This window comes from Sciurus carolinensis, chromosome 5 (assembly GCF_902686445.1).
Source record: "Sciurus carolinensis chromosome 5, mSciCar1.2, whole genome shotgun sequence".
NCBI lineage: Eukaryota > Metazoa > Chordata > Mammalia > Rodentia > Sciuridae > Sciurus > Sciurus carolinensis.
The window spans coordinates 17,325,696-17,337,710 of NC_062217.1; the positions used below are offsets into that span (position 1 = coordinate 17,325,696).

Below are 12,015 nucleotides of genomic sequence, written 5' to 3' on the forward strand. Positions count from 1 at the left end.
CTACATTCCCAGTCCCTGGGACTAAGTTTTAGCATTACTTAAACATATATAAAAATAACTCTGAATTCAAGAAAATGAATTTGTTTAAATTATTCCAGTAAAAAATATGATTGTAAAGATGTGAGTGATACTTATAAATATATACATTCAGTTACATGCTGTTAAGTCATCATGGAAAACTATTCTAGCAGTTTTACCATTGTTCAAAACTTTCTTGGGTCTTACTTATGGAAGACTGCATGCAAATTCAGAGTTACATTTTAAAAAAGTGTCATCATTTTTATTCAAATAAAAATTAAACTCTTCTTTGAGGGGTGGGGAAAGTCAAATGGTATTCTTTATCTCATTTGGAAGACTTGGCAAATTATAAATAGCTATATAAATATAAAATGTTACAGAATAGAGTACGGAAGGATGACAAGTATCCTCATTGTGCATGTGAATGTTAAAGCTGGGCGTGGTGATGAGCCCTGTTACTTGGAAGCTGAAGTGGGAGGATCAAGTTTGAAGCCAACTTGGGCACCTTAGTGAGACCTTGTCTCAAAAAAAAAAAAAAAAAAGAAGAATATTAAAATTTATGCCTCAGGCCCTTAAAAGAAATTCTGAAAACCTCCTAGAACTTTGAGCTCTGGCAGCATTTTCCTGACACGTTTAGCCTCCAGAGTGCATCCCTGGTAGACAACACCTATTTGAGTATGTCAAATTTAGTTTCAACCAAATAATTTTATCCAGATGCATCTTGGACAGCTAAACTATACACATCAAATTTTTTTTTTGCCTTTAAATTATATTCTCTTAATTTTGGGGTCAGAAAGTTTGCTATAGCAAACCAACCAACACTGACTGGGACTGGAATGTGGCAAATGAATGACTTAGCAATACCCTTCCCCAAGACTCGTTTATAGAAGAGCTGAGGTTGAAGTAAATATTTAAAAAAATAAGTTTGTAATTAAGTTTGTACTTTGTAGAGTGTGATGAGCGAGTGTACATGTGTTATATACTGAGTGGGTCAAGGAATAAATGTCACAGGATGGGACAGACACTAAGGAAAATGACCCGGAATTCAGCAGGTGGGACAACGTTCCCATGTGTGAGGCATGCTTGAGCAAAGAATTCTGAATGGGCAGCTCCAAAATACTGCCATTTAAATTCACGGTCAGGTCAGTTGGTTGATTGAGAACCTGAGAGATAAGGTCCCATCGAATGATGTTTCTTATTTGGAGAAATTGACTTTCCTTCACCAGTGTTTGCTGCCCTGTGACTTCTCTTCTTCTCTTTGTCGTATGTCATTTCAAGTTGATTTTTTTTAACTTTAAAAGTTCAGCATGTCTCTTTTCTATTCTGTGACTGCGTATTAATTATATTTTCTAGCTATCGACTGGATGTGAAACTTCTTAATAAAAGCTGACTTATCTCTTCTTCCTGAGGTGCGGACTTCCATGTGTCCCATCAGTGTCCGCTGAGGCACTTTATCACAACAGGGAAATTAAGGACGGTGGATTAGCTCTGCTAATCTGCACTTAGGAGAAGTGTTAAAGCATTGCATGCCACATCTTCTGTGCCACTACCTGTCTGTATTCATCAGCCCCTTGGGAATGCATAGGTACCAACTGCTTGTTCAACATCAGTCTTTAAAAAGAAGTAGCAAATCATATTTTGAAAATGAGAGACTCTATCTTTTTTGCCCGGAGAAAATGAACAATGTTCTCCAAGTTTTGATCAAATAATTAGTAGCTTTATTGGAGATAGTCCTAGAGCATGAGTGTGCTTTGCAACATATCTAAATCCATCGGGCTAAGAGAGAGGAGGGGTCGGGGTCACAACATCAAAGATGCATTTTGAATATAATGGGATACAAGTCAGGTGCTAGGAAGATACTCAGCTTTAAGATTTGTCAGTGGCTAAGTTACAGTGGATAAAATTTATCAAACTTTGTTTTTGAAACAATGTGAAATCTCCTTAGTAATCTACTCTATAACTTAAAGACTTTTAGTAATTTCCTTCTTTAGCTTGCAAAAATGGAGGAATCTCTTGACAATGCATGCATAATACTTGCCATTGTGTGTTTGATTGACTTAATGTGATTCTATTTCCAGAGCTTTAAGAAACACATAGTATTGTTGTGTCTGGCAAATACACCTTCAAATGAAAATATTTTTTAATGTAGAAAAGAAGGGGTTTTGAATTGAGAAGAACAAAATTACTGATACACTAAATCCTTCTTATTCGAAGTCACTTCTGAACTTTCACATTTTCAGATGTAACCTTTCAGAATTTAAGAAGGTTTAAGTTAGATTCAAGGAAGGCGCATTTTAAGAGTCTACCATTTAAACATTGTTGTTTAGGTAATGGTGAATATCCCAACTTGGCTTGTATGAAGTTAGTGTGTCAGACCTTGTCATAAATATAACTGTTACATTGAAAAGATCTTCTATTCCAGGTATATGGAGAGAAGGGAGAAATCAAGACCGCAGTAAGAGATATCAAGGCAGAAGAGTTCTGTTACCACAGCCCTGGAAGTAGTATCAGCACACCCAGCAGAAGGAACGTCATAGGCTGGGTCCCTGCTGCACCTCCTGCTCCAGTGGAGTCCAGGGTACTGCTGCCGCCTGTGTGATGGATTCGCTTTATGTCAGTGAAGTTCATACCATCCGGCATCCCTGCAGAAGCAAAGAAGAAAGCACAGACTGACGCATGACTCCTTGCTTCGAGAGTCTGGAGCAGCTTTTAAACCCAGAGTGCAGGCACCGTGGCTTTGTAGTGGCGCCCTCGGTGTTGGCCTAACTCCAAAAGACAAATGTGGTGGGGGGATCCTGCCCTATTGCACCAGGTGGGAATCCCAGAAATACCGCGAGAGCAAAACCTAAAACTTTCTTGCTTTGTAAAGCTTTCAGGACATTTCTCTTATTTCGCTTATTAGTTAGAAGACAAACTAGTAGTAGTAGTAGTAATAGTAGTAGTAGTAATAGTGATGACAGCAATAATAAATATCCTGAGGTACAGCATTTTTGTTTGTCCCAGAGATGCACCGCCTGTAGGTAACTGAAAATTTTTCTTATGAAAATAAAACCAGGTAAGAGGAAATAATTGGACAGGAATTTTTTAAATGTAGAATTTCTGTAGACCGTATTTATTTAGAATCAATAGGATCACTAGACCCTACCGGAATAATTGGACATAAGCTCTTTTGTAACTTTATTTTTATTTTTCATTAACAAATTATATTTGTATATGTTTGTGGAGTATGAAGTGATGATATGATTTATCAATACAATGTGGAATAATTAAATCAAGCTAATTAATATATCCATGCTCCTTTTTTGCAGTGAGAACATGTGAAATTTACTTTTGTAGCAATTTTGAAATATACATTATTATTCATTATAGTTCCCATCCTGTGCAATAGTTTCAAAAAACTTATTCTTCCTAAATGAAACTTCACTCCTTTTGACCAGCATCTCCCCTTTCCTCTCTACCTGAAGCCCCTGGCAATCACCTGTCTATACTTTTTTGAGTTTGACTGCTTTAGATTTCACACATGAGAGAGATCAGGCATAGAATCTTTATTGGAAATATATTTTAAAAAAATAACAAAAAATGGTGAATTGATCCCTTATGTGCACACAGATGCGGAGATGGGGGCACAGACATCTGTCAGTAGATCAAGGAATTTGTCAATAGGTAAATTGGAGACTGAAGTTAGGGATCAGTGTTGGATTAAAAAAAGAAAGTCAGGCATTAGTCAAGACCCAGTCACATCCGCATCATTACTTCTGTGTGTTTTGAAACATGACAAGCTAAGGAAGAGACCAGCTCCTAAATTATCTGGGATGAAGTAATTGTCTTTTTAAAGAAGTTTCTATTAGTATATTTAGGGCATTACTGATCTATCTGTTAGTTAGTGTCACTGGTATGACTCTGAATTATCTCAATGGCATGTAACAATCTGTCCCATGAACAGATTTAAATTCAGTGTTACTACAGCCACAAATATTGACATCATAATTACAGTGAAGTTAAAAAAAAAAGCTTCATTTAAGAAAAAGTCAATATTTATGTAATTAGGTCAATACATACACAATTCAGAAACGAAGCTCCGCTTCATTCAGGGATGAGCGAGTTAAAACCAAGCCAAGCTCTACCGCAGTGACTATTGATTTCACAGCTGGAGTTCTTGCATTATTATTCATTGTTTGGGTACTTGTTTTGCCCTTCTGTGTCATTAGGTAAGATGAATAAACTAGGGATTCTTTTTTTTTTTTATTTTTTATAGGGACTGGAGTGGAATGTGAATATTTTAGTCATGGTTTTATACCTCTTGTTAAGCTAGAGCTTAACATGGAGATTTGAGGACTCTAGGCAATTAAAAATACCTTGTTTTTTCCAAGATAACTACATAAATTTAAGGGATTTACTTTTCTTTTTTAAGCATTGTGAATTGGTATCTGGATGGAATTCATGAATAACTTTTTAAACGTCTTCTAAAGCTATTCATCTGTGAACCAGGCACTGAGTCCAGGTCCGGGGGTTGTCATGGTGAACAGAAATGGTCAAGCAGAGAGAAGGTCAGTCCCTAGCCTGGGAGTCACGTGACCTCAGGAGAGCTAGACTGCCTTCAACCAGACGCCACTTGAACACCCAAGGCAGAGATGTTCGTAGTAAGTGTAACAGTCCTAGTGGATTATTACCCTTGTGTAAGAAGCATGTGGAAAGAATTCAAGATCTCATTAAGAACTGGCAGTTATGTTTGCAGTAACGGATCAAGTCACAACCGGTCTTGACATCTGTGCAGAAATGTTAGTGTGCTGGAAAGGCCAGGTCCATGATTATTTGATACAATGATTGTTTTCTTAAAGAAATTTAATTAACTAAACTAAAAAATTATACCAAACCTAGCCAAAGACTCACAGAGAAAAATTAGTTTGGGAATTTATTACACTCATAGATTAAACAGAAACAAAGTGATTTTTTAATAATCTTTTCTGTGCATAATTGCAACACAAAAAAGATGCCAAAAATTCGTGTTTTTGCCCATGGAAGCATATAGTCCAGTGGGGAAAAGATAGACAGTTGTGTTATTAAAAAACTAAATGTAATATTAACAGTTGGGTACATGCCCTATGGTTCTATGAAGTCTCTGGAAGGAATGTAACCTGGTTATATCTTGAAGCCTCTGCGGAGGAGGTGGAGTGCATTGATTCTTTGGTAATATTTGCTGCGTACTTGCTCTGGCACCAGGTACCGTTCTGAGTACTTCACAAATAACAACTAGTTTAATTTTTACAACAATCTCATGCAGCAGGCACTGATTTTGTTCCTGTTTGTATAGAAGAGGAAACCGGCCCTGGGAGGTTAGGCACTGTGCTGGCAGCAGAGGCAGGACATCCAACCCAGAAGCGGCTACCCGGTGTGTGTGAAGATCACCTGCTGCACCAACTCCGAGCGCCAACAAATCAAAATTTAAGTCGTGAACAAAGATGATCAATCATGTTACTTGTAAAGTGCATTAGGAGATTCTCCTCTCTACTTCCTTGACATTTGGGATGGCTGCTTATGTGCCAATTTTGCATATTAAGCAACTGGAAGCACTCGGAGATAGAATAGAGGAGGGCACTTGGAGACAATCCCAGCTTCTTGTCACAAGTACACCTGCTTTTTTCCTTGAAGCAGAGGAGTGTCCCCCCCCACTACATATCTCTATTCCATCTTCTTACGGATTATAAATTCTCTTCATTTCACTAAGCAAAGAAGATTATCTTTAAAGATAATTTATTTTCTCTATTTTTAATAAAATTGCCTGGGCTGGAATTTGTTTGTTACCAATTTGCTCACTCATTCACCAAATCTGCTCACTGCTGGGTGTGTCAGTATGCCAGAGACTGAATGCACAGTAAGCCCATATACAATTTCTTCACACTTAGATGAGTTTAAAAAATCACAACAAAAAATACCAAGTGTCTTTTCCTCCATTCCACTGGGGCAGATATGAAGGTCAGGAGCAGGACTATAGAATAGTATTTGAATTCAACATTTAGTTTATTCTGAAGTCAGAATAATTTGTTTCTAGAAGTGATCTGTTTCCAAGGTAGTTACAGTCTTGGCACTTTAAAATATGTCTGTTCCATGGTGTGCTTTTAATAAATGCTGCTCAACAGATCACTCACAACAGCCCGTTCTAAGAATTAGGACAGGTGCAGATGTACTAACTTACTCAAGGTAACACGGCTGTGCTCAAACTCAATTGGGTGCCACCCAACCGTGGTTCCCACGGGCTCCAGGACCATACTCTTGGTCACTACGTCTCCAAAGCTTGGAACTCACAAATTCTGTCCTTGCTGCAATCTGGTAGATGACTTTGGCCATGAACTTTAAGATGAAAGTATTTTAACAACCATACAATGAGCGCATTTTCAGTGTGAGAGGAGAGTGAGTCAAAACATCTTGCTAGCTAGAAAATTAAATTAATATTTGAAAAACAAGCTAAATTTTTATCCCGCAGCATTCCCTAAAGTAAGTGTTTGCAGAACCCAAACCTTAAATATAAATCATGAAAAAGTGAACAAAATGTATACATTAATATTTCTTGCTTTTTGGAAGTGGGGAAAAACTTGTAGGTATTTTAGGCAAAATCTGTAAAGATTTCATAAAGAAGAGAACATCTGTATAACCCAAAACTCAATAAGAAAAGTAAGGGGACAAACTGCAAAGTGGAGAATATATTGCATGTTTATCACAGGAAGGAATAACATCTTTAACATAGAGTTCTTACAATCCAGGTGAAACCCACACATGATCCCATAGAGCAGTAGTGACAGAAAATATGGCTAATTACAATAAAAATGGACTTTAAGAAAAATTATTGTTACTGGATGCAAATAAGTACAATCATAAACACAGTGAGAAAGCAATTATCTATTGCCCCATTGGCAGAAGCAGGACAGAGCGGGGAATAAAACCAGTGTTGGCAAGAAAAGCCCTTCTTCAGGGAAATTTGCCAAAATACATCAAAAGTGTTTAAAATGTATGTTTACCTAGACACAATAATTCTGTTTTTATGAAGCAATTCTGTGGGAATAATTAAGAAAATGTGCACATATTTATTCACAAAATGTTAAGTAGTGAATTGTTAGTAAAAAAAATTATAGGCCATTAATTGTCTATTAGTAAGGAATTGGGTTAAGAATATTAGATGCATCCATTTATTTCAAAATAACATCCAGCAGTAGATACTTATTGATATAGAAAAATGTATTTTGGTAGAATTTATAGATACACTTTCAAGATCTTTAAGGTTCTTTTAACTCTAATTGGCTATGGCTATGTTTCTTTGAGAGTAGAGACTCCCTCATTAATTTTTATATTGACCTAGTAAGCTTTTAGTAATAATTGGGTGAATGAATAAATTAGGAGCTTAATCCAGGGCAGAGAATTGTAAAATTATAAAAACATGTTTCTCCTACTCATTTTCTTTTAACCTAAAGAGAAAAATTACACTACAGAAACTCAGAATGTGAAATGAAAGATTTGAATTATATATGAACTTAGACTTTTACATCTAATAAGAAGAGTGGTGATATAATGGCAAAGATCCCTTATGAGGAATTGACAAGTATTTTCTGAATATAGGTGCTTATGGATATACAGTCATATCCTAATCCAGTGGAATTAATCTACTAAGATTCCATATCCTGGAAGTATGATTAGAGAAGTCTACCCAATAATTTGGGTCATTTGAAACCAGGATATACCCTGAAAAAATTCTGAGTTATTTTTTCATTTATCCATGGGTTCTTCTGTATAATCCTAAAATCAAAACAGAGCGACTGTATGGTTGTAGCAGCAATGTCCCTGGTAACCCTGTAACCTCTTGGACATTCATCACTAAAGGTTATCTTTGTGATTCTGTATTTTACATTGAGAAAGTCTGATTAACCATTGAGGCTGTCCTCATAGTAGCCTCTTTAAATTTTTGGTGGGACAGTTCTTTTGATTCCTTTTAAAATTTTATTGCAATCATTAGCCTTCCTTTAAAAAAATTTATTAGTGCATTATAGTTGGGTTCATTTTGACACAACCATATATGCATGGAGTAGAGTTTGCTCCATTTCAGTCCCCAGTACTTCCTCTTTCCTCTCTTTCCCTCCCCTATACCTTATTCCTCTTTCCCTTCCTCCATTTCACTGATCTTCCTTCTATTTATTTATAGTCTTTTTAATTGGTGTTTCATAGACACACATAAAGGTGAAACTCACCAGGGCATATCCACACATGTACATAGCATAATTTGGTCGATTTCATTAGCTTTCCTTTTACCGACAAACTCTGTAAGAGTAATGGAGTAATCCCAATTGCTAGTAAGTTGAACAATGAATTATATATATTTGACTATAAATCAAAGGTTACTTTCAAATAGTATGCTTTATTGTGATATCAATAGTGATATTGTAGCTCTAGTACCATAGAGAATCATTATCATATATTTGTTATGTATCAAACAATTTTTTGGTGACTCTCCCATAATTAATGATAGATTTTTTGTCTCAGGATAGAACTTGACATGGAGAGAATATTGTTAAGATCTGGCACCAGTTCCTGTTGCTGTATTTTATGCCATAATGATTATCCAGTTCTTTTTTCCTGTTTGCTGTATTTATTTTTGAAGACTATAAAAAAAAAAGAGCCAGAGACACATCCAATTTGAAAGTATCATATTATTCTAAGCATTTTTATAATACTACTACTGTTGGATATTTTAGAAATATTTTTTCAAAAATTTCTTCTAGAACTAATTTTCAAAGAGAAATTGTGAATGGTCGTTTATTGCATAGTTGGTAATTAAAGTATTAAAAGCACACCTATTAATTATACTATAGTCCTCAGTCATATACTTAGTTATAAGAATATATAGGCAGTCTGTAATAATTTTTACTATTTCTGAGAATTTTTATAAAGTAAAAGGTTGAGAGAGGGCGGGCCAAGATGGCGGCCTAGAGGGCGGCTGCATTTCACGTTGCTCCAGGACGCAAGATTCAAAAGAGGAGATAGTGAGAGACTTGGGACCAACTCAAAGCCGCCGGGTGAGTCTCTCCCGTTGGGGAGGTGTCCCGGATGGGGCGGTAGCCCCGGAACGCAGGGAATTTGTGAAGTGGAGTTGCTCGGCGAGACGCCCCTCCCCCCGCTGGAGCGGTAAACACGGACAACTGGGATCATCGTAGAGGAGGCGGCTCAGCACAGTGCTTGGACTCGAGCAGCCGCTGGGGCTCCGGGCAGCTGCCTGGGGAGGAGCTGGGTGGCGAGCTGTTTGGACCCAGAACGACCGCTTCTGAACACTGGGGGGTTGCCTGGAGGAAGAGGAGGAGCGCGGCGGGACGCTTGGTCTAGGAGTGACTGCATCAGAGCCACGGGCGGTTGCCAGAGGAGGAGCTGCGTGGTGAGCTGTTTGAACTCAGAGTGGGCGCTCCTGAGTGCCCGGAGGTTGCCCGGAGGAGGAGGAGGAGCGCGGCGTGTTGCTTGACCTGGGAGTGACTGCATCAGAGCCGCGGGCGGTTGCCGGAGGAGGAGCTGCGTGACGAGCTGTTTGAACTCGGAGCAGCTGCTCCAGAACACTGGTGGCCTGCCTGGAGGAGGAGAGCAGTGGGACGCTTAGTCTGGGAGTGACTGCATCAGAACCACAGGCGGTTGCCAGAGGAGGAGGCGAGTGGTGAGTTGATTGGACTAAAAGCTACCGCTCCTGAACACCGGTGGCCTGCCTGGAGGAGGAGTGTGGTGAGTCACTTGGTCTCGGAGCCACCGCTCCTGAACACCTGGGGGGCTACCCCAAGGAGGAGGAGGAGGAACAGAGCGGGTCACTTGGACTTGGAGTGACTGCCTAGGGCTACGGGTGGTTGGCGGGAGGAGGAGACCCGAAGTGAGTTGTTTGGACTCCTAGTGACTGCGTCGGAAACCGGGAGGCTGTCCGGAGGAGGAGGTGTGTGGCAGGTCTCTGGGTCTCGGAGCTATTGTACGGGGCTCCAGGTGGTGGCTCAGGGGTGGGGCTGCATAGCCAGGTGATTGGTGCAGAGCAGGGTCCCAGGAGCTAGGTGGCTTCTTGCTGGAAGAGCTGCACAGAGATACACCTAGGGGCGGAGCGAAGTTTCCAGGGCGGCGGGCAGATTCTCTGGGAGAGGCAGCCTAAGGAGACTCGCCTGCGAAGGGTGAGGCTCCCAGGCCCAGGAGGTAGGTCCGGGCCCCTGGGATCGTTGCAGAGGAAGACAGCCCAGCCCAGGTGGTAGTTGTAGATTGAGGGGAACCTCTAGGAGGGCAACTGACCAGCGAGACGTCCCCACCGAGTGACTCTTCCCGGCCGGGGGAGGTTTTCCCACAGGGACGGTAAAACCAGAGACATAGACACAAACAGGCCTTGCCTCAGCCCGCAGTCTAGTTCTCCATTGGATGACCATTGGTCAACAAGTGGAGGCACCTCTGCCCACTAGCAGGGAATATACGCCACCTGAGGGTTACCACCCCTAGAGAGGCAGCTTCTTCGTGGAGCTCTGCATTATCAACCTCCTCCAAGACTTCAGGCTACTGAAGGATAAGAGGGGATATACTAGCAATCTTCAGGGACATTATAAGTAGATAGAGGAAATCTGCAATATCTTAATGACCCACTGATTCCTGAACAATATGAGAAAACAAGGGAAGAAAATGCCCCAAACAAATCTAGATGTTACATCAATAAAATCCAACGACAGCATGGCAGAAGAAATGACAGAAAGGGAGTTCAGAATGTACATAATTAAAATGATTAGGGAAGCAAACGATGAGATGAAAGAGCAAATGCAGGCATTGAACGATCGCACCAATGGACAGTTAACAGAGCAAATTCAGGAAGCAAAAGATCATTTCAATAAAGAGAGATATTGAAAAAAAAACAAACAGAAATCCTTGAAATGAAGGAAACAATAAACCAAATTAAGAACTCCATAGAAAGCATAACCAATAGGATAGAACAGCTGGAAGACAGAACTTCAGATATTGAAGACAAAATATTTAACCTCGAAAACAAAGTTGAACAAACAGAGAAGATGGTGAGAAATCATGAACAGAATCTCCAAGAACTATGGGATATCATGAAAAGGCCAAATTTGAGAATTATTGGGATTGAGGAAGGCTTAGAGAAACAAACCAAAGGAATGAACAATCTATTTGAAGAAATAATATCAGAAAATTTCCCAAATCTGAAGAATGAAATGGAAAATCAAGTCCAAGAGGCTTATAGGACTCCAAATACACAAAATTACAACAGACCCACACCAAGGCACATTATAATGAAAATACCTAACATACAAAATAAAGTAGAATTTTAAAGGCTGTGAGAGAAAAGAACCAAATTACATTCAGGGGGAAGCCAATACGGATATCAGCAGATTTTTCAATCCAGACCCTAAAAGCTAGAAGGGCCTGGAACAACATTTTTCAAGCTCTGAAAGAAAATGGATGCCAACCAAGAATCTTATACCCAGCAAAACTTACCTTCAAATTTGATGATGAAATAAAATCATTCCATGATAAACAAAAGGTAAAAGAATTTACAAAAAGAAAGCCAGCATTACAGAACATTCTCAGCAAAATATTTCATGAGGAAGAGAAAAAACAAAGAAGCAAATCAGCAAAGGGAGGAATTATCCTAAAGGAACTGTCAAATAAAGGAGGAACCAAGATGTGTCAAAAATTTTAAATATGAACCAAATGACTGGGAATACAAATCATATCTCAATAATAACCCTGAATGTTAATGGCCTGAATTCATCAATCAAAAGACATAGACTGGCAGATTGGATTAAAAAGAAAGATCCAACAATATGTTGCCTGCAAGAGACTCACCTCATAGAAAGAGATACCCATAGACTAAAGGTGAAAGGATGGGGAAAAACATACCATGCACATGGACTCAGCAAAAAAGCTGGAGTATCCATCCTCATTTCAGATAATGTGGACTTCAAGCCAATGTTAGTCAGAAGGGATAAAGAAGGA

The 12,015-nt window shown here is 39.2% G+C and overlaps 1 protein-coding gene across 1 annotated transcript in view; it reads right to left on the minus strand.

Moving 5' to 3' along the window:
• Positions 1-1,713: 1,713 nt before the first annotated feature.
• The window catches only part of Gpc5 (glypican 5), a 1,347,364-nt gene continuing 1,337,062 nt past the window's right edge, over positions 1,714-12,015 (minus strand). Inside the window, exon 8 of the mRNA XM_047554610.1 lies at positions 1,714-2,660. Coding sequence (XP_047410566.1) covers positions 2,503-2,660 — 158 coding nt within the window. The 3' untranslated portion in view covers positions 1,714-2,502. The remainder of the gene's footprint in view (positions 2,661-12,015) is intronic.